The sequence below is a fragment of the Diadema antillarum genome, unplaced genomic scaffold (genome assembly GCF_040938485.1).
Source record: "Diadema antillarum isolate AM-2024a unplaced genomic scaffold, OU_Dant_1.0 seq00000510_RagTag, whole genome shotgun sequence".
NCBI lineage: Eukaryota > Metazoa > Echinodermata > Echinoidea > Diadematoida > Diadematidae > Diadema > Diadema antillarum.
This window is the reverse complement of record NW_027271464.1, coordinates 786,149-810,862: the sequence shown is the minus strand read 5'-3', so window position 1 is coordinate 810,862 and position 24,714 is coordinate 786,149. Positions and strand designations below refer to the sequence as shown.

The 24,714-nt window shown below is 35.7% G+C and overlaps 1 protein-coding gene across 1 annotated transcript in view; it reads right to left on the bottom strand.

The window, feature by feature from the left end:
• LOC139734098 (two pore calcium channel protein 1-like) overlaps window positions 1-20,898 on the bottom strand; it is a 36,194-nt gene extending 15,296 nt beyond the window's left edge. The window contains exons 1-8 of the mRNA XM_071644911.1: window positions 20,668-20,898; window positions 15,677-15,759; window positions 14,910-15,030; window positions 12,325-12,453; window positions 11,175-11,297; window positions 10,068-10,186; window positions 7,697-7,801; window positions 214-340 (exon numbers count right to left, since the gene is read on the bottom strand). Coding sequence (XP_071501012.1) covers window positions 214-340; window positions 7,697-7,801; window positions 10,068-10,186; window positions 11,175-11,297; window positions 12,325-12,453; window positions 14,910-15,030; window positions 15,677-15,759; window positions 20,668-20,898 — 1,038 coding nt within the window. The remainder of the gene's footprint in view (window positions 1-213; window positions 341-7,696; window positions 7,802-10,067; window positions 10,187-11,174; window positions 11,298-12,324; window positions 12,454-14,909; window positions 15,031-15,676; window positions 15,760-20,667) is intronic.
• Window positions 20,899-24,714: the final 3,816 nt, after the last annotated feature.

Here is a 24,714-nt window from a genome sequence, read left to right as displayed (position 1 = left end):
GTGAGGAATGGGGTAGTCACAAATCATGATGATGATCAGGCAGGGTACCTGGTCGTCATATTTGGCAGGGAAGTCATAATCATGAGAATCTTACAGATCTAAAAAAAAAGGACCCCCCCCAAAAAAAAAAAAAAAAAAAAAAACAGAAGAAAATAAGCAAAACAATGTTACCAATGTTAAAGCAATATTGTTCGGGTTTAGCTGGGAACAGACCTTTAGATGTTTGCGGTAGTTCTTGTAGATGACAGCCAGGAATATGGACATGAAGATGTAGAGGCAGATAAAGATGTAGGTGATGAAGAACAGCATGTACCATGGATTCCTGTCGTACGCTGGCATCCTGCGGAAATTCAGTGTACAGCCAAGATGCAACATAACCATACAGGAAAAAAACACTACTCCACAAGGACTTGTCATCTTGTGCCTCATGACTCCTGGGCAACATTTCATGAAAAGCTGTCAGTCTCTGATAATCACCATAGTAACAGTTAGTGACCAGAGCTTCTATGCCGATCGAAAACAAGGATTTGATTGTCAGGACTGACAACTTTCATGAAACAATGCCCAGAACTTTAGGATCACAATTGTCTGAAACATTTATACAATTCCCTGTGAGTAATCATGACTACCATAATACCATACTGACACTCTTTAGAGTTTGTAGAGTTGGAACTTGTGCAATGGACTTGTACTGCAAGCAGTAACTGTGTACACTACATTGGCAGCTACAGTGGTAACAAAAAGAAATCTTGAAAGTCGATGGGCTGTTGCTTTGGAGTAGTCCAGTCAAAATACGACAAAAAGTGGGTTAACCCACAACTAATTGCAACAGAAACGATTCCACTTGCATTTGACCCAGAAGAGCTATTAAAATAACATATTAAAAGTTCCCTACAATTCGAGTGGTGGATCAGTGTCTAATTTGCATAAATTCAAAATGGCCGCCATACAACCTATTTATGCCTATATCTCGGGATATATAACCCACAGAAAGTAAATTCCGGTGTCTAGACCTATGTTTTTTAGGTCAAGGAATACAAATATGTTATCTTTAGCAACTTTCAAGCATCCCTTTATATAGTTTTTGCATATATTTGCATATAATTACATACAAAATGGCCGCCATATTGCCTGTGCAAGCCCGTATCTTCGTATTACAGTAATGTAGTACAACCTGACTCAGGTCAAAACCCGCAGAAAATATATTCTGGTGTCTAAACCTTTGTTTTTTTAGGTCAGTGAATACAATAATGATATAAGCAGTAACTTTCAAGCTTCCCTTTATAATTTTCTGCATATATTTGCATTTTGATTAAATGCAAAATGGCCACCATAATGCCTCTACAGGCTTATATCTCTATCTGTAAAAGGTACCCAGTGATGGTGTCTGTGGTCTTAATTTTACTGCTGAGAATCACTGATGTAGAATACGTTCCACTCAGGAATAATTACCTATATTTCACTAAAAATTTGCATATATTTATACATGAATCTATTCAAATTAAGAGTAGCTTATATCCATAAGCTACTCTACAAAAGTTTCATGCGTTTGGACATTAGATGACGATCTTGTCATATCAGGGTACCATGTCACTTACTCACTTTCTGAATAAAAGACCCAGGGGTCCAGCCCTCATCCGAGTATCTCAAGTTCCCCTTCCTTGCATGTTTACAGACTATTACTTGGGAGAAAGGAAATTTGAAGACTTTGGGAACCTGTAGGGCCATATCTGGAAGCCTTTAGGGACCTCCAGGGCCCAGGGAGGCATGATGTCCATATATGCATGACACTAGCCATAAATGCACATACAGTACTAAGTTTGTTGTAAATTTGACCATGTGTTTTCAAAAGGAGGATCACCAATCAAAAGTGGCCTCCAATAATTTGGTCCCAGCCCAAAGCCGGCCGCACCTAGATCAGATTTGAGGTGCCTTTGGGCATCCTGTGGCGGGGGGAGGGGGGGGGGGGAGGGATGGTTCCCATTTTACCGATATTCTACCAGCTTTTTTTTTTTTTGAAGATGAAAGAGTGAAAATTGGTCCCTATTTGGCACTAGCCCCAAGGAGGTCACCCCTGGATTTGCCACAATAATCTTGAAAGTATGCTAATACACTCACTGATGTATTTACTCAATGCTCTTCTGGTTTTATAAAAGCGGCAACTCTAGATAGAGAGGGGGACATTAGTGCCCACACGTAAAAAAAAGAAATATATATAATGACGAAGTAGGCTGGTATTACATTTCAGTCCAACAGTGCTATTTATTCAGACCAAATTTTCGACGAATATATTTGTCTACCTGAAGGTCGACAATGGCAATTCTGAAGAAAGACGAATGTATTCGTCGAAAATTTGGTCTGACTATTAGCACTGTTGGACTGAAATGCATTACCACCCTACATCGTCATCTTTTCTGTACTGGTACTAACACGTGGACTATATATATATATATATATATATATATATAATGCTGGTAGGGTGACAAGACCTTGTACATGTATCTGCAATTTTGGGGAAAATGATTTTTTTAGATTAATGGTCAAATAATGCATTAAGTGATGTCCTGTCCAAATCCCAACTGTTTTACTCCAAAAATGAAGGCACCACGGTATGTCAAAGGAAAGGCTTTCCCCTTTGCCACTGTGCTTTGGCCGCCATGTTTTTTGGCTCTCCTGAACATTTGACATTTTGTAGATACAAGGTCTATCGCCCCAGCGACGATATCTATATATCCAATATATATATATATATATATATATATATATATATATATATATATATACATATACATATATATATATATATATATATATATATATATATATATATATATATATACATGTATATATATATATATATATATATATATATATATATACATATATATATATATATATATATATATATATATATATATATATATATAGTGTGTGAGTCGTGTGTCATCAGCTAATGATGAACCCCTGGGTCGTCGCATCTTTTTTGAGTGTGTATGTAAACGAGAGTAAAGAGGCGGTAGACGTTGCTTAATCCTCACAAGTGAGTTTACTCAAGCTTTCGGGCTTCCTGCCCTTTGTCAAGACTGGGGACAAGATACAAAACATGGATATCATATACACAAATAGAAAATAATAATGATGATCAAAACAATAGCGGAACTGATAACTACAGTGAAGGAGGCAGAGACGGCAGGGAATAATTACACAGGTGGGGGCGAATATATGCATCAATCTTGCATAATATAACATGCAGATATACAATCACAAACAAGCATACAAAATATAAACATTTATAAATACAGTGTACGTATGACTAAACATCTACACACACACAATGGATACGGATGTGTGCGCACAATCACACATGTGAAACTCCTCGCGCATGTCAAAGCAGGCAACCATAATATAAACAATAACGGCAATTAATGAAATCATAATAGCAATTAAATCAAGGAGTGTAAGTATGAATAAGCGGAACATAGGTACACACAAAAAGAGCACATAAGTAGCGTTCTTAACCGGGAATGAGTGTATAATAATGTGACGGCAGGGAATAATTGCACAGGTGGGAGTGTATATGCATCAATCTTGCATAATTGCAAGATTGATGCATATACACTTATGTGCTCTTTTTGTGTGTACCTATGTTCCGCTCATTCATACTTACACTCCTTGATTTAATTACTATTATGATTTCATTAATTGCCGTTATTGTTTATATTATGGTTGCCTGCTTTGACATGCGCGAGGAGTTTCACATGTGTGATTGTGCGCACACATCCGTATCCATTGTGTGTGTGCAGATGTTTAGTCATACGTACACTGTACTTGTAAATGTTTATATTTTGTATGCTTGTTTATGATTGTATATCTGCATGTTATATTATGCAAGATTGATGCATATATTCACCCCCACCTGTGTAATTATTCCCTGCCGTCTCTGCCTCCTTCACTGTAGTTATCAGTTCCGCTATTGTTTTGATCATCATTATTATTTTCTATTTGTGTATATGATATCCATGTTTTGTATCTTGTCCCCAGTCTTGACAAAGGGCAGGAAGCCCGAAAGCTTGAGTAAACTCACTTGTGAGGATTAAGCAACGTCTACCGCCTCTTTACTCTCGTTTATATATATATATATATATATATATATATATATATATATATATATATAATGTGTAATATTTCGAAAAGAAGATAAAACTGCGAAACTTAAAACTATGCAATCTCCAAGATATTCATCTTTATACTTTTTACCTAGCTCTGTTATAACTGGTTCTACTTTGTGTGTGTGTGTGTGTGTGCGTGTGTGAGAGATATTTTTTTAATGATAGATTCCTTAATTTGGGGGTTCTGGGACCTTTTGGACATGGTGTCTATTTGAACAACTTGATAGTCTGTCATCCTTGGGATGCTACTTGCCTAGCTTGTTGAAAATCTGTCATTACATGGGGTCTTAAAAGAGAATCTGAAAATGGTTTTTGAAACTGCATGCATGACTGTCGACGGACTCCAGAAGATAAATGATGGCTATTTGCAATATCAGCTTGAACCTTTTTTTTTTTTTTTGCTGTCTTGAACCTTTGGCTCTGATGAATTTAAAATCTAATGAATCAAAGTCATTGGATTCTAAAAAAAACTTTCTTCCGTTCCAAGTACATCATTTTTATTTTCTGTCTTGCGATAATACAGATACTTAAGGTATGTAATCTGATCTCTGTAAATATAGATCAATGATAAAAGTGTAAAACATGTAAACTCGCTTGCACTCAAAATGTTCTATGCGTTTACCACAAACTCTGGACTATAGGATAGTGTAAAATTGCAGTTGATTAATTTAAAGCAAACAGGATCCTGGCTTCATTTCATACTGACGAAAAGAAGAGTGGTAAGTCTCATATTTGTTGAAAACTGTGTTGATGTTCACGAATGCTATTTATTCCTAGTCACCAATTAGAACAGCATCATCTGACTCCTCACATATTTTAGAAATACAACATTACAAGATGTGTCTGATATTGGCCCGCATCTGCTACTGAAATGGGTTGCGTGCATTAAAATTTGTTTGCCCTGCAACTATACCAGTTGCTAACAGCCTGTCTTGCAGTTGCATCAGACTTCCTTCAAGAGTTCCTTAATAGCTGCAGCTTTGTCTTTAGTGACCAGAACATATTTTTGATTAAACATCTCCCTCAAATCATCCCAATTCCAATGATTGTATAATTTCCCTTCCACTGTTTAACTCGAAGAAAAGCTGCTGCTGAAGTGGAGGGAAGGGACCTTTTGGAAGTGTTAGGAACAGAAAATTATGTTATGTATTTTGTTTTTTATCTGACTTCTGACTGCTTTTTCGCCTGCAAAATTGAGTTCAGTCTTCATGCTGCTCGCATTTCCGAAAAAAAAATTGTGTGTTGATGAAAATGTTATTAGTGCGAAGCCTCAATTCAATAGGAAACATTTCTTTTAATAAAGGTGCAGATACAACACGAAAAATGGTAAAAGTAACACTTATCAGAATTTATAAGCGTTTTATGGGTTTGAAGCCAATGAGAAGGATACTGTTTGTATTGGTCGACTGATGAATCCAGAGTACTAGGAATAGAAATGTTAAGGCATTTCCTTTTTCTTTTTCTTTTTTGTATCTGGCGGTTTTCTGTAAGGCATTGGGTGAAACCGCACAAAAATATGACAAAATCCACTTCCATACGAATTATCACGGTCATATGTTGCTCATTGATAAACATGCCTTTGCCAAAAGTTTTGCAACAAAAGACACAAGTATCGACTAAACATGGATGCAAATCATCGCAGGTAAGGAAAAAGATGTTTGAACAAAATCTGCTGAATGATTTAAGACCAATTTTTGTGTGGTTACACCTTAAGCACACTTTGAAAGCCATATGAGATAATTTGACAAGAACATCCTCTAAACAAATGTCCAAACTCATGAAACTTTTGTAGAGTAGCTTATGGATAATCATGATCTTGATGACTCCCCCCCCCCCCCCCCCCCCCCCCCCCCCCCCTTTGGCAAAAAAAAAAAACAAGAAAAGAAAGAAAAGTATTGCAACATAGACGCAAGTATAATCAGTAAGCATGAGGGAAAATTACACGATATAATACATTAAATATCATGCAATCATAAAGACCCTTTTAACGATTCCTACTACATAATTTGAGACTTTGCTGTTGTGTACCTATTTGAGCACACTTTGGAAGCTAAGTTGAGATTACAGTTGCTACTTACAGTTATTTTCTGTTCTGAGGCTTTATCTCAAGAAAATGTGAGTTTAATGTAATACAATGCTTTTAATCAATGCAAGAATATAAAACTGGGTGTAAGGATAATCATTACGGTTGTGAATGGAATTCTAACAATTTTGCCCTTGAAATATTGGATGTAGAAATTACAGTACAATTAACGTTCTGTAGCTCGTATTCGTATATCTGAAATTATATTCACGATAAAAATTTAAATAGATTTATGCATAAATATAGCTATGCAAATTTTTAGTGAAATGTAGGTAATTATTCCTGAGTGGAACGTATTCTACATCAGTGATTCTCAGCAGTAAAATTAAGACCACAGACACCATCACTGGGTACCTTTTACAGATAGAGATAAGCCTGTAGAGGCATTATGGCGGCCAATTTGCATTTAATTAAATGCAAATATACGCAGAAAATGTATAAAGGGAAGCTTGAAAGTTACTGCTTGTATCATAATTGTATTCACTGACCTAAAAAACATAGGTTTAGACACCAGAATCTATTTTCTACGGGTTTTATGTCCAGATATATAGCGACTTTTTCCTGAGTGTACTACAATAATGATATACGAAGATACGGGCTTGCACAGGCAATATGGCGGCCATTTTGTATGTAATTATATGCAAATATATGCAAAAACTATATAAAGGGATGCTTGAAAGTTGCTAAAGATAACATATTTGTATTCCTTGACCTAAAAAACATAGGTTTAGACACCGGAATTTACTTTCTGTGGGTTATATATCCCGAGATATAGGCATAAATAGGTTGTATGGCGACCATTTTGAATTTATGCAAATTAGACACTGATCCACCACTCGAATTTTAGGGAACTTTTAATATGTTATTTTAATAGCTCTTCCGGGTCAAATGCAAGTGGAGTCGTTTCTGTTGCAATTACTTGTGGGTCATTTCATATTTTGACTGGACTAAGGTACATTTGTGGTATGCGGAGTTACTACCATGGGATTTTTTTCCCATGCAGAGGAGTCTTATAGTAAAATCCCTCACATCAAATACGACCAAAATGATATCTATATATCTACTTCAAAGGAAAACCATGATACTCAACAGTAGGTTTTCTTAGCCATACATAAATCTTACATAATGACAATGCCTTCTCATTCTTTACATTGAGAAATGTACATATATGTACTAAGAAAAGACCACAACATACTCACAACAGCATTTCTCTCAGCTGTCAGCTAAACTTCACCTTTTAACTGCATGATTCTGAGATACCTTTACATCTGTAGCATTAATATAATTTCCTATGCAATGGGTTATATCAGTACCTGCTTTCCAAAGAATCTTAGCTGGTAGAAGTATTCAAGTTGTTGCTGTTTTTATTCTGTTTTGCTTTTAACAGTGTGTGTGGGGGATGGGGAAAGGGACAGGCATTCAGAGTTTGTAATGCCATACTCACATGATATCTGGACTGTTGGCTGTTGTCACCAGTACGTACAAATCCCACCAGATTTCCCAAAAGTCTGTGAAGTATGGCGATTTTTCATCAATCTTTGTCAATCCACTGAAAAATAAAGACAAAACAGACAGTTTTACAACACAAAGTACTCTAATTCAAATGTATTCTATGTGTATGTATCAATATGTAATATGTGAATGTTTTCATAGTTGCTAATCCAGAGATAACTCCAAAAATCAACTACTCAGTTTTGAGGACATCATGACATGTAACACAATTCAGAAAACACATAGTATGACATAAATGATACTCAAGACTTACTTTTCTCCTCTACTTCAAAGCACATACCATATATCGTTGTATGAGAAATGTGGCACTGAATGGTAATATTCAAACTCTGAACATTACTACTGATGGACGAAAACGAAGGCAGGATTTCAGCATGTGGAAAAATTAATACGGGTAAAAGTAAAATACCAGTAGTACATTTGATTGTTTTGTCTTGTTTTGTTTTCATATTCGAAAGAATGTGACCTTCACAATCTTCTCTTTACTGGACAAAATTTGTGGGACTCACTTGACACAGTCACGTGATATATGATATGAGGGACCACACGGAGTTACTCACAGCTTTTGTTGTTTTTGTTGTTGTGAAATGACAGCAAGTGGAGCTGATGGATGAAAAGATGGTACAAATACATAAAGCTGATGGGTGGAATGATGAATACAACTGCAGTTGGAAACAGTGCATTGGAAACAGTGCATTTCATTCTTTGTCTTGCTTACATCTGTGCAGAGGTTTCACATTGCTAGCACCTATAAACATGTAACGTTTAACTTTGATATATGTAAATTTTCTAAGGCTGTAACTCATCACATATTTTTACACTTACTGTAGCCCCTCTGTTAGAATGCAATATTTCTCTTCGAGGAATATCTCATCTTCATATTGCCATGGGAACTACTATATTATTGTGTTTTTGTTGTTTCTTGTGTTTGTGATGTAGTGTGTTTTTGTTAGGCAGCTCACCACAAGCTCTGCTTTTCAAGGTTCTGCCTTCCTTCTACAACTTTATGTATGTGATTTACAACATGAAAATGATGGAAAATAAATGTTTTACAAACTTGAACTTGAACTTGAAAAAAAACTGCCCAGCATCTAAAAGTTGTAGCTCAGCAACGAACAGTGCTTACTTTTTTTTTTTAGAGCCTGACACTTATTGTCTGGAGTTACACAAGAAATGAGAGTGGATGATATATGAGCAAGTACAAATATAATACATGTACAGTATGTCAAAAAAAAAATGCAATCACATTTCTGCATTGATTACTTCAATATGATTAAACTGTCTGAATGCTATTTCAGGGTCTAAAAATGTAACATCTTACTTATATTTTGCAAAATAAAAAACAAACAAACAAACATAAAATTTGGATAAGTGGTCACAGAGAAATGTGGATCGTTGTAAAGCATGTTATGGGTCTGATTCTTCCAAGTTTAGCACTAACTGGACGCTTTTGGAACTGCATATCAATGTGTGAACACAATGGACAGAACTTGGAGGGAAGGGATTCGGAGGGAAGAGATTCCCGACATGATTTACAAAGATCCAGATTTCTCTTTGACCACTGAAGCAAATCGGATAGGGTTTTTTTTGTGAATTGCATTATTGAAGCAATGCTTATAGATATGTACTGTGGTAGCCATCATTTGCATTGCATGGGACTTGGATATCAATGTACCAAGTACAAGACAGCTGCTTTAATTTGTGTTAACTGAAATATAGTTTTACAATTCCTTCGCGTTACAAAGGGGGACCACTCAATGTATGGCATTCTTAAGAATCATGGCATTTGTGGGACCACATTTTGCCTTTGGCAAACAAGACAATGGAAGGAATGACAGGAAGATTCATCTCTGGCAAGAGATTTGACAAAATGATCTGTGATGGAAATTTATGGAATATAAGATTTCAAAGCCTTTACACTGAAGAATTTTTGGGATTAGAAATGAATGGTCCACAGTGATATACAATAACAAATACTTTCAATTTCTCTCACATGCAACATAGAAAGCATGTCGTCACATCAGATGAAATGACTGTAACGGGTGACAAAACAAATTTTGAAAGCTTAATGGCTGACAAACATTTAAATGTGCATTAGCATCCATGATACACACTGTAAGCTGGACATTGTGAAACTTGATCAGATATCAACAAGTGCGTGCATGCATATCTGCATAATGCCAACTTGTACGCTTTCAAACGTTCAGTTGGGTGTGGGGCAGAAAGACATAACAACTGGAAATTGTGCAGTTTGCCTTTGCAAGAAGATTGCTTAGTTTAGTTTGCTTTATCGAGGGACTCACTCGTTTCCAAAGAGTTCTCTTCCCAGCAGTGCAAAGAGAGCAATGACCAGAAAGAGAAGGACCAGAACATTGAGAATCTCCAGCATTGTCTTGCGAATGTTGCTGAAAGCCAGTCGCACCTGTGACACAGTGTGAGGAATTCAAGTTACAGTGTTGAAGTATTTGGAGGTCAGTTCACATGAAATGTAGCACAGCCAAACTTCAGACTCAATACACGGCAATGAACATAAATTATATAGCATAGGTCATGTTTGCTTTTCATGAGGCTATTATACAGTCGTGTACGTGTATGTATGTATTATGTATGCTTGATGTATATATGCATCTATAAATAGCCCTTTATAGATATTGTGAATTATTATCTACCCATTTATCAATCCATCTATCTATCCATGTATCAATCTATCTTTCCAAGTATTGATCCATCTATCCATATGTATTTATCTATAAATCTATGCATCTATTCATCTAGCTATCAATCTATCTATCCATTCATCAATCAATCAATCCATCTATCTATGTACAAATGTATCTATTAATCAATCTATCAATCTATTAATCTGTTGTTAAGAGGGAAAACAGGATTTGTCGTTACAAAGACCTTTTTTCCTTTCATGAAATTTCTGCAATTATACAGCTCGTACATTCAATGAAGCAATCTCCCTAGGTTTGTCTGAGATTGTGTTGAAACTGGTGCATCTCAAAGACTACCAGTTCATGCATACTGAATGAACAATGCAGGGTGTAATCTTTGCCTACATTTACCATGAGAAAGCAGCAATTGTACAGGAAGGTTTCTCCTGGTTTTTTTTTTAACAATGGTTAAAATGACAACAAACCTTTTATACTGCTAAACTTCCAAAACGAATTGAAATGATCGAAGCTCATGCCTGATATTTGCACAAACATCCACTTCCTTTTAATTTCAATAGTCAATTTTGATGTACGAATCTGTACTACCAGGATATTAAAATACTTGAAGCACTACAACATAAAGGATCATAGAATTGATTGACAAAATCTTCATGTCTATTGTATCACTGAAATCTTAATGGAAATTAGAGTTTCCAAGGTGAGAAAAGATGAGGAAGGATGAGCACTTTTTACCAGCTTCATTTCTGCAAAGGAGACCATGAAGATTGGTCGGAGGGGTCTTGACCACCGGACAGCCTTGTCCTCAGCCCCGAGCTCGTACATCATTGCGTACATGATCATGTCGATGACGGTCAACTGGCAAAGGAGAATGGAGAAAGGGAGATGATGACATAAAATTATAATACGACCAATAGAACAATCTACATGTATAAATTGTGAGAGAATAACACCTTGCAGCTTCAGCCTTTAACCAGAAGTCCATGAAATGCTGTGCTACGAGTCGCCTGATTCGCGAGATGCCTCAGGATAACTTGCTCCGATTCGAGCAAAGCAAAAACGTAATTGGCAAAACAACAGACCTGCCTCCATTCTAAATGAATCTTATCTCAGAGGTTCCATACTACTTCAGGGTTTGAATATGTTTCTGTCTTTTTTCATGCTTAATAGGCTTGATGCCTTAAATTGCGGCATCCAAATCATGTTGTTTATTATCTGCTTTTACCTGATTTGATTAATAAGATGTTGACATCCCTTGGGAATGGACAAATTATGTCAGTGACATGATACATTCTATACACACCTAGACATTATCCTTTATATTTCTATGTTGTAAACTTTCTTCCACTGATAGACAGATATATATATATCAGCGGAAGAAAGTTTACAACATAAAAAGATCCTACGTCCTATACGATGACCTACAGACAAAGAGATTAACATGTGAATGACAGATACTTAAAAGCTACAGAGATAAATAAGGAGCCAGGCTATGAAAGATACATTGAGAGATAGACAGACAGACAGATAGACAGATAGATAGATAGATAGATAAATCAATAGATAAATACATACAAATACAGAAAGGTGCAGTGTAGATAGATAGATTGTTATATAAGTAGACAGACAGATACACAGATAGATAAATAGATTGATAGATAGAGAGAAAGAGAGAGAGATAGAGATGAACAGATGACAGACAGATTGATAGACTAGTAGATGTAGCAAGATCGCGGGAGAGAAAGAGATGAGAGAAAAGAAGAGAGGGAAAAAGGGCAAGAGAGGAGGAGCAACTGAACATTTGTACTCCAAAGAAAATAAGTGCAGCAGCTTGGGCAAGCTAGAGCAGACAAGCCCATAATATATCTCACAATCAGGAACTTACAATGATAATTAGAATCCCAACCAGGTTCTTCATGTCTCTGAACCACCAGTTTCCAGACGCGCAGTACCGGCTGTGGACGAGCCGAAAGACAAAGTATGTCAGGCATCCCACCTCCAACAGAATGGTTCCCTGTTATTTAGCAAAAAATATTGGGCAGACACAGTGATCATTATTATCATCATCATCATCTACTCAGCTTGATTGCATACATGACAGGCAAAGATGAAGAATATGAAGGACAAATGATGAGCAAAACTGCATGATGAGGTTTTTGTGTACCTGTAGCCATGTTTTAACAGACCTTACCCTGACAACATCAGGACAACGTCTAGAGAACAAAATTCCTTGCCTCGCCTGTTTATCACAGGAGGCCACAATTTTTTTTTTTCCATATCCACACATAGTGGTATTTTGTGAGGCAAATTGCCTAATGGAAAAGCCTTATGAACCTTGATATAAGTAGAAGAACAACAATAATTAGCCGTGTTTGTATCACATTGCGGAAACAGATTTTTCAAAAACCTGTTAAATTGGGTATATGTATGCGAGACAAGAGAGTGTGTTTGTCATTTTTTTTTTCAGTTTTCATTTTGCATAACTGCAAACCTCATTAAAGTAATAAAAATCACAACACCCTGTGACAACCACGCCAACCACTGACAAAACTTCCAAACTGCTTTATGCAAGGTTGGGGAGAAAGGTTTGGCACACTTTGGCACTGAACAAAGTACAGCACAGATAGCTTGATGATGCCAGATAAGGAATAACATGATAAAAGGACAAACTGTCTAATTTTTATAGACTGTAAGTCCAGGAATTGTGGCTTCATTTAAGTGACAAGTCAAGTAAAAATGACAAATATTGACTGATCAATGAAATAAAAATGAAATATTCTTAACTTCATATGCAAAATCCTACCCTTCCAACCTACTAAGTGTAATTGAAGGAACAATGTATCTTCTAGTTGTTCCTACAACATTCCATACACTGTGGCCTTTTATATAATGGAGATTGTATTTCATTCCACTAAATTTTAAGTGATAGATTTTATGCCTATACAGTAATCTTAATTAATTGATGAACTAAAGTAAACCTGAAAGACAATGTTTATGGGTAGGTGCATTTATGTATGATTAGTATGTTTTGGTATTTATGCTTTACAGTGTGTCTGTGTGGGTCACTGGTGTGTTTATGTATTGTTTGTATGTAGATGTAGCTACATCTCTATTGTGAGCATGTGTGTGTTCCCAATGATGTATTCTACTTTGACATATGGTCCCTCTCTCTCTCTCCCTATTTGCCCCTCCCCTCCAATCATTAATGCTTTATCTCCATAATCTACCTATGACATAACATTAAGAAATATTCCTCAATCAACATTGTGAAATTACAAAATCAATATAAAATATTTTGATAACTTTCTTTTAGTTGATGACAGATTACAGAACAATATGGGAGCTTGGATGCAATTACTTCATACATCATGGCTCCTTTCATATAAGTTTCATATTTGTCATTGTTGTTGCCGCTTACACAAACACCTTTCTGCATCTCCTGTTGTAACTGGTGTAACTGCTATCTTGTCATTAAGAATAATCTGTATTTCTGGGTTTTTTGGAATATTCACCACAGATTTTCACACCAGATAAAAGTAGATTTTGTTATACAACCACTTTACACGACTGAACTTAATAGAAAGTTTTAAATTTTTTATTTTTTTTATTTCATGAAATGCATAATTATAACAAGAGGATGCCAGTAACTTCTGCCATATTTATGAAAATATGTAAATATTGGGTTGAACTGTTCAACAGAACTGGACAGGGCAACTGACAAGAGGAGTGGGGATTCCAGTTTTATTGATCGTTGAATTTCATTTCTTGAGCTTATTGATGTGTCTTTATAGAGACTGTATTTTAAATTCTCTCCAGGTCAGCCTTGGGGTGGATGGCTTTGACCATGACATCATTATACCATATATTATGGGCTACTATCTTTGTATACAGAACCTGACTCATCAAAAATTTGATAGATTTGCCCCTAAGATATGAACAACAATAACAAAAGATGAAATACAAAAAATAGCATGATAAACTTAAGTCATATAGGGAAGAATTAAAAAAAATGATGCAACAAAAGGTACAAAATTAGCAGTTCAACTCCTGAAGTGCAAAGATTTAAAATTACATATAATCTTTTGTGTTCCAGTCAGCATTTTTGATTATGTTATGATCATCATGTAAGCAGGAAGATTTTGATGCATATCAGTTGCTTGAAGTCAGGTAAAGGAGGTATATTTATGTGTATGTTTGGTATGGAGTATGGGAAGGAGCCGGGTAAAAGTTGGTTTCTTTCTTTGTGCAAATCCAAATAAAGGCATGTTCATTTTTGTTTTGTTTTGTTTGTTTTGATATATATTGATAATGATATATTAATGGTGTCAAGCTCTTGCTTATAATTACCATTTCTGTTATGCATCTATATTGTACAAAGCGCAAATGTAATATTTGGTTTAATAATTGGTTTATTCATGAATTATCTGAAGACAAGGAAATTAAGATTTTGGAAAACGAAATGATACGAACCCAGTACTGTAAGCCGAGATTACCAACGGGCGGATCCTCGAACAGTGCCAGGGCAAGGTTGAGAAGGATGAAGAAGTAGAGAACCCATTTAAAGATGGGCATATTGTAGAGCTTGTATAACCTGATGGCATATCAAGAGAGAGAGAAAAAAAATGGCAGAACATGAAATGACATCGATGTCACGTGATTGCAGTAACACAAAGTTATCTATAGGTCTACACTTCGACCTCAACAACATACACAGTGCCAAAGATTGAAAATAGAATAGAATCCTACAGAAAACCGAAAAGACATTCATATTGGTTAAAATTGGTTTCCCATGATTGGTTTCCTGATGTCACAAACAGAATTTCCATGAAATGAGCTTAGATGTGATGTGCACACACAGAAGCACCAACAGTTATCCAAAAAGGTACACTCCGTACATAATACCTATGTACCTTTAAGCTCATATTGGTACATAATATGTACCAATAGAAGTTTAAATGTACTAACAGAGGATCCTTACTGCCCTATTGTACTCTATTGGTGTTGCTGGTGTCAGTTGGAATCCAGCAGAGGATACTAATGGTCCCACTGGTTTTCATTGGATTCCTATAGAAACTAATTTGCATATTTGTACATAATTTCATTATAATCTACATGAAGATTTTACAAAAAGTGATGACTGTGGCATGTATTGAATTGTTTTCATATATGCTGCTACAACGAATGAATGTCATCCACAGGAATCTTTCAACATATGATTTCACATCAAATATGCTTACCTGAGGCGTTTCATGTCGGTGCTGAACTTGAAATTTCGGCCATGCTTAGCATCATTGACATACGTTGCTGCTAAGAGTAATTCCTGTCGCAAGAGCATGAAAGAAACCAAGAGTGTTTATAGAGAACACATGCAAAAGAAAGAAACTGCATGTCAAATATTTAGATAGATTCATTCCATGGAATTGGTCAGGTTAACATAACAAAACAAAACCTACACACACATTCACATAAGTATGTTATCTGAACACATACTGAGCCTTGAAATATATAAACATCCTACCCAAGAAGACTGAAATAGCTCAACAAACCAAGACAAAACAACATCATCAAATTAACAACACATCTTATGCATTTGAGATATTCTTGATGTAAATATGTGCAAATTTTTCCAAATCAGCAAGCAACAAAATAATCAAATTTCCCAAAATGTATGTAATATCTGCAATCACATTTTTTTTTCTGCCTTTAGACAACACTTTTGAACTTTTGAAACAGAAACCCCATATTGACAATAATTGTTTGCAAACCAAAAGCAAGCTTTAGTATGCTTGTATCTCATTAAAATCAGCAGATGGAACACAAACACACACACACACGCACACAGATATTCAAGTATATATTTTTTTCTTTTGCTGTTCAGGCCACTCTGTGCATGAATAAATAAATATATATAATATTATATCTAGACACACATAAACACACAAACACACACACTCACTCACTCACACACAACACACACACACACACACACACACACACACACACATATATATATATATATATATATATATATATATATATATACCTACAAAAAAAGAGAGAGAAAGAGAGGATTTGTTATACGAACAGTATATATAAATATATAAAACAGTTCTTCAAAAACTATTATATGACAGATGATCAAATATGTAAGGAGACACACAGACCATGTGTATATATTTCTGTACATTGGCCAAACAGACATAAAATTTCTCAACAAGGATAACACTATGCAATAGTGGATTAATTTCTAGGAATGTTATTCTTCTCTCACTCTCTCCTGGCCTCCCTCTCTCTCTCTCTATCTCTCTCTCTCTCTCTCTCTTCTCTTACAAAGAATGATTTGTCTCCTCCAGATGTGAAAAAAAGACAAACCATAAATTGAAGATATTACAATATTATGAAACTTTCTCATGCAGGGCCAGTAAAACATTATGGTATTTGAAATTTGTAGAATCTAGCATTTCAATTCATGAAACATGATTAATAATTGACCTAAATGGATGCAAATCATAAATTTTATGAGTTATACATTAAACATATATACAGTGTACTCTCAACGTCAATTGACATTTCCCATCCAAACACTTCAGGTTCTGATCCAAGGGCTTCAATTAACATACAGCCATTTCACTGAGTGGACATACAGGGTTATTATGACATGTTGCTATTAAATGAAGTTGAGCTCATATTAAAGATGGATTTGTTCTGTTCTTCCTTCATTTTATCGTTGAATGGCATTTTCACATTAAAGGCCTGCTTGTTCTAGGTGCATGTGGACGGTCAGATTGACATCATTGCCTTGTTTGAATTGTATATATGTGATTATGATTAACCCGCTGAGGACAAGTTCCGAGTATACTTAGGCAGGTGTCTATGGGAAATGCATGTTGTGGCAAAATCAAACCGTACTCCACAGTTTAATATGATTTTTGGGGGGATGGCCTTGTTAACTTCAGAATGCATTGAATTTTAAGGTGTTTTTGTTTGGTCCAATTTTGATGCATCTTGATGCAAGGTGAACATGAAGTGGAGTTTCCTTTTAACATATTAGTTGCATCTAATGGCATAGAATCTTCTTGCAAAGTTTGAAACTCATCAGTACTGATAGTTAGTATTAATGCTAGAGAAGCTGCAGAAACAGCAAAGCAATCAATAATAATAATAATAATTGACATAAAGCATTAAAGTACATATCTAAATGTAAATCATATAAAAATGAACAGTTTTTGATCTATGCAACTTCCACAGTCAGTAACCCATTGAGGATGAGTCCTGAGTATACTTGGGCATGCAGGTGTCTATCTATGGGAAATGCATGTTGTAGTAAAATGGGTTACTGTTAAGGAAAATAACCAAGGGGAGTTTCTGCAAGATACTTGGCCCATTTTGTCACATTTGTGCAAAAGCAGAGGTTTTCAATGTTCCTGTCATCAAACTTTCCTCAATGTATCAAATCTTTTAACAGTTTTTTTTAATGACCTTTGCTTGACATGATCTACTGTATAGTGTAAATACTTCAGAACACCCAATGACACTTTTTCAATAACAAAAAGGATACAACAACCACTAAATCCCATGTGCTCTTCGTAAGTCAAAGAAGATCGTAAGATAAGAACTGAGAAATAAACCAGACTATTACAGGTAACACACGCACACAAACGTGTGAGAAAGATAGCCTTCCCATTGATAGACATCTTCTCACAGGCTAAGGTATACAAGTCTGTAAACAGAACGAGACTTTTGAACCTTATGCCTCAGCAGAGTGGTTTCACACTTCCAGAACAACTAGTTTGTAACCATGTTTCTGACATGCATTTCTTCAATGTGTTAACATCAAGGACTGTTCACACATTGAAATGAGCATTGCCAAATCTGCAAGTGATATTTCATACAACAGCTGTAACACAAACTCAAAGGCTTGTAAATTGAATATGCAACCATATTATCTTTAGGTGCACATACTTTTAAGAGTACACGATTGTATATATCATAAGCCTACCTAAATGCACACATTATGGCAGAAAAGATAACAAGCACAATAAAATGCCAACCATGTCATTATATTGTAGTATTCTGACGGTTGAAATGGTGAATTTTTGGTGGGAAACAGTATTTATCTGGCTTTGCTGCAATTGACAATATTTTCAATTATATCTGCAGTATTTTTTGCCCCCCCCCCCCCAAAAAAAAAAGTACAAAATATTGAAAAAAAAAGAAAGGTAGCAGTTAGCATCTCTGTACAAGGTAAAGGTAAGCTTCACCTCCTTTAATTACTCAGATTGCAAATATGCACAAAGAAAAAAAAAACCAAAAACCCAAAACGACCAAAAACTGGAGTGGAAACATATCCACACCATGATTGAACAAACATGACTTGAAAGATTGATTCAAAAGCATTATCATACAAGTTTGCTTTCTGAATTTCTCCAAGAAATGAAGAGACAAATTACTCGATTTGCATGAAATGTGTTTCTAAACATGTTTCAAAAAACAAGTTTTACGCCAGTGTGAAAAGGCTCCCAAAATCTGCTATCTACCTTGATTATACGCCGAGGACAGCTAGCTTGTAAAGACTGATAAAAAAAAAAGAAGTACACTGTATGTGTACCTGATGGTGCCTAGAACAGACAGGTCTGAGTGGTACTTAGGTATTAAAGGCAAGATGAACTGCTTCACTTTTATTATTTCTGCAATAAGAGGGGGGACAAAATTAAAGTCAATACACATGGGCTGGTTGTAATGTAAAATTTTTCTCCAGAAAGTGACCTTGGGAAATTTTCTTCTTTTGTTGTTTGTATTGTTGTTTACAATATTGACATCAGTATATCAGATTGTCTTTATATATACAAGTCTCGATCTTCAACAAACCAGAAAAAAATGTGTTAAATTTCACCATCATAATTTTCAATTGTCAGATGGTCTTGCTTTTCACTCTCTTGCCCCTTCATGCAGTTCTGTCAAGTTTCTTTTTCATTTAGCTCATGGCATATGATCTTCTATTCTCAATAATGATGATAATGATGATGATGACGATGATGATGATAATAATAATAATAATAATAATAATGATAATAATAGTAATAATGATAATAATAATAATAATAATAATAATAATAATAATAATAATAATAATGATAATAATAATAATAATAATAATAATAATAATAATAATAATAATAATAATAGTAATGATAATAATAATAATAATAATAATAAGAGGTGATCCCTATTGTCGTTGGAGCACTCGGAACAACGCCAAACCTGCAGCTGCGACGGCACTTGGATGATGTGGGTGTGCCCGATCGAGTGCAAAAAGCAGCATTGCTCGATCGAGTGCAAAAAGCAGCATTGTTCCAAAAAGCAGCATTGCTGGGGATGGCGCGAATCCTGAGAAAAGTACTAGAAGTCTAAGGTTCCAGGATAGAACTTGACATGATATTGATCTCCATGAGATATCTTGTGAAGATAGAGACAATAATAATAATGATAATAATAACAATAATAATAATAATAATGATAATAATAATAATAATAATAATAATGATAATAATAATAATATAATAATAATAATAATAATAATAATAATGATAAATTTCTTTTCTGCTTTCCTTTACACTTCTTAAAAAGGGAAATAAAACCAAAATGTACACCTACATGTGGAATGAGTGACTGCAGCAATTATTAGAACACATTAGCAAAGTTTGAGGAAAATCTGACAAATCATTGACAAGTTACAAATGTTTACAGTTTCTGTGCATCCATCACTGGATGAGAAGACTACTACAGTTTGTGATTTCAAGTATAAATGATGCAAAGAAAATATAAATTCCACATAATTTCATTCTTTATGAAAAGTACACCTTCCCTCAACTTGATACTACTATGTTAAGGGTAATATTATTCCCTCTGCGTTCTGAAATATGTATCAAGTCAAGTGCTCTTTCATTATGCTTGAAAAGAGAAAATATGTTGATTTTTTTTTTTTTTTTTAATATCGTTGTCCATATGTGATGTCACAAAAAGTTGTAGTCTTCTCATCCAGCACTGGCTGCGCCAGAACTTTCAAAACTGGACAGAGTTCCCTAAAACTTCGCTGATGTGTTCTACTTATATTGCTGCATTCACTTATTAAAGCCACATGTAAATTTGGGTTTCATTCCTCTCTTTAAGTGATCAATATATAAACATTCAGATTAAACCAGGAAGTAAATTCAACTCCCGGACTCACCTCTTCCTTGAGAGGGTGCAGAGAAACACTGGCATTCCTTGTCAGTCCCTCCCCATTTGCTCTCGGACCTCCGTCTGTGGATTCTACCTCGCTGCTGGTCAGTTCGATGGATACCTGGGGCTGCACATCCACTGAAATTACTGCATTCTTTTTTGAGGCCGTTTTGGTGCTGTTGGAACGGCCTTTTGTCTTGGGCATGTAGCTGTCAACATAGTCCTTGGGACCCTCCATTCCTTTTTTGTTTGCGGGTGGGGGGGGGGGGGGGGGGGAGGAAAGAACTCTAAAGAGATATTTTGAAGATATTCACTTCATTTGCCCTTTCAAATGAATACATGTCTGTGGTACTGTTAATACAGAATATTACTTTACTTTGATCTGTACCGTTGTCTTTTTCACTTTGTAAATTATGTCAGCATATTCAATACATAAATGAATAAATCCAGATGTGAAAACATAGCATATAGTTTAACAAGACGCAAAAGAAATATGCCCAATGGGTCAAATATTGTGGTAAGTGCCAGTATATTAAAAAAAAAGCACAGGAAAAAAAATGAAGAGATATAGAAATACCTGCAAATTAGAGTCGCTAATGCACACAAATGGATGTGCATATTTGCAAAGCTTTCAATGATGAAGAAACAGACAAAATTCATGTGACTTCATGTGACTATAGGGACATTATCTAATGATGTCTGAGTGGATGAAAAAAACAACAACATTTACGCATTTGAAGTCTTAAAACTTATGCTATCATTATCAAGATATTCACATACAAACATTGCCATGCTGGGAAAATATTTCCAAAATAATAGATTCTAACACTACAGTCCATCACTGAGGAAAAAGGCTTATGGCACATTCATATCACTTTTTTGCAGTATTTAACAAGAATTTTCAACTACAAGTTGCATATTCTTTTTCCTAGCTTCATTTCTACACAAAAACATGAACACTGATAGCACATATGAAGGATCATACAGCTAGAAAATATTTCAAACTGGAAACTAAGTGAAACTATGACCTTTGACCTTAAAAAAATCTAGAAATTTTACAATACAATGATAAAACCATGAAAAATGGGAAAAATGAAAAAAAAAAAAACATTGATGGAATGCAGCTTACCTCAAAACTCTGCATTCACTAGTTGCAAGACAATATGGTGGTGTTATTTCAAGCTATGCTTTCCTGAAGATTTGGAAAGAAAAATGTGGAGGTGTACACATAGACTGATTCCAAAGTTTATTCCACCACGGTATGTTACCTGCTGCTAGTTCATTGCTGGATTGCACAAGAACTCATCAGGCAAATAGCACACCCAACAAAATGATAGCCTGCGCTTTCCAGGCGAGAACCACACACAAAAGAATAAGCCGCTATAGTCGTCTTCCGCCAGCAATCATCGAAAAACGGTATGAATCCTGAATGTTCCACCTCAAGCTGTAAGATCCTGGTTCAAAGTTTGACTGCTGAACATCCATTATGAGCGGCAAATATGATGATCAAGACCACATGAAAATGAATTGCATGATTTCGGCACCACTTGCAGAAAAATCTGGCTGGGCAAACATCTTCGCCCAGCTGACCGATCGTTATGATGTTTGATCCACCGTCCATCAACAGCTCGCTCTCTGTGTTTACTCAATGCAGGTCTCAGGGGGCGGGACATTATTAGCACTGTAGCTCTATGCAAACAATCGTAACAGTTTTTGGTCTAGTCACAGTACTTCTCCCTGCACCAATGACACCAACCATAGCCCCCCCCCCCCCCCCCCCCCTTAAGAGTATGAGTGGGAACTGCAGAGGATGAACTTTGGAAAATGGCAATATAAGAGCGGTGCATTTCAATGCATTCTTTCTTAATCTTTTTTTCTACGTCTATGTCGATGATAACAAAAGGTGAGTTTTTTCCCTCTTTTTCTCTTCCTCTCTCTTTCTTTGAAAAAGAAGAGAAAGAGGTGGAATGTTAATTGCCTGTGTTGACCATCCAATATCTATTACAGAAAACAAAATACCACATGCATAAGTTGTACATTTTAGTAATATCTAAGGCTTGGAGAGAAATACCTCGTCACATTTTTACATGACAGTACTTATGACCTCTTGCCTTAGTGACGTGCGCACATTTAATCCAAACTCGTCAAATCATCAAATAGAAGAAACAAACACATAAATGTACCACAAGATTCTTTATTCTTTATATACACGTGTGTGTGTGTGTGTGTGTGTGTGTGTTTGTGTTTATCACTTTTGAAATTTGCATTAACTACAGGTATTGTTTGAGATGAGTGAATGTGTTTGACTCCATAATATCAGCTAAGTAGCCACATGCTTCAGAGCACACTAGGAAGTTATAATAAATAATAATATGAAATATTCATATAGCGCTTAACACATGTTTCAAAGCGCTTTACAATTATCAAAACAAACAAACAAACAAATAAACATATAAGTCAGCTTCGAAATCAACTAATCAACTATACATAATCATCAGTTCTGTTCTAGAAATAAATGAGTTTAAAGTTTCTTTTTGAAAATGTCAATGGAGGTGGAGGACTGAATATGAGTAGGGAGATTGTTTAAAATAGAAATGTCGCTATGGCGACTGATGCCTCCGCCATAATGCATGATTCTCCCAATAGGGGTATAGTACAATGTCTTCACAATGTGTGATCCATGACAGCTTCACATAACTGACAAAAAAATAAAAATATGACAGGTTTGTCAGAAATGACTTGAATGTTCACTTTCCTTGAACTGGGTTTGCTATAATTGTCAAAGAGTGCAGGTACACATATTTGGGGAATTGAGAATTTTTACTTGAATTCTGACAGACCCTTTTATAAGTTTATGCATTGAGTAATTTCCAAGGTATGAAGAAAGAGTGTAATTACAGTATAAAACAGATTTTTTTTTTTTTTTTTTGGGGGGGGGGCATTGAAACCTGGCCTTTGACCCTTAACCTTTGACCTTTGACATTCTGGCTGGAAATTTCCTGGAGAATCTCCATTAGGTAATGCATGTATATATTAAGTTAGAATATACTAGTGTATGAGGGAAATAGTAAAATATTGAAGAGTTGACCTTGACCTTTGACCCCATGACTATTGACCTATGACCCCTAAATTCCCTAGATAATCTCTGCCAGTCAGTACATGCATATGTACCAAGTTCCATGAAGATACATTGAACCATTTGTGAGAAAAGTGATATTACAACATTTTCACCTAACCTTTGACCTTTTGACCTTTGACCTTGTGACATGAAACTCTCTGTAGAATCTTTATGCAGTAGTACATGTCTACACCAAGTTTCAAGAAAATACCTTGGGGCATTGCCGAGATATTGGGGAAATAGCAACATTTTCAGCATTTGACCTTGACCTTTTGACCTTTGACCTCTTGCCAATGTCACTAAAATCTACTCAACTAATTGTCCCATCATACATCATCCTTGGACCAAGTTTGGTGAAAGCTGCTTCATCCAGTTTTGAGTTATCACATAAACAGATAAATTTCAGGATTTGACCTTCATCTTTGACCTTTGACCTCAGTCCGATTTCACTAAAAAACTAATCAAGTAATTGTCTTATCATACATCATCCTCCGACAAAGTTTGGTGAAATTTGCTCGATCCAGTCTTGAGTTATCGCATAAACGGATACAATTTCATGATTTGACCTTGACCTTTGACCTTTGGCGGATTTCACCCAAAATCTAATCAACTAATTGCCCCATCATATTTTATACTTGGACCAAGTTTGGTAGAATTCAAGTCAATATTACTCAAGTTATCGCGCAAACGAAAGCGGACGGACGTACGGACGTACGGACGTACGGACGTACAGACGTACAGACGTACGTACGGACGGACGGACAACCCGAAAACATAATGCCTCCGGCACCACTTCGTGGCGGAGGCATAAAAAAGGGGGGCACACACGGAGAAAGCGCAGTCACCATAACGGTTGTGGGTGCGAGGGCCAAGTTTGAGCTGAGCTGTAGATGATGATCTGAGGTCCATGCATGTACCCTGATATTTAGCTGGCCT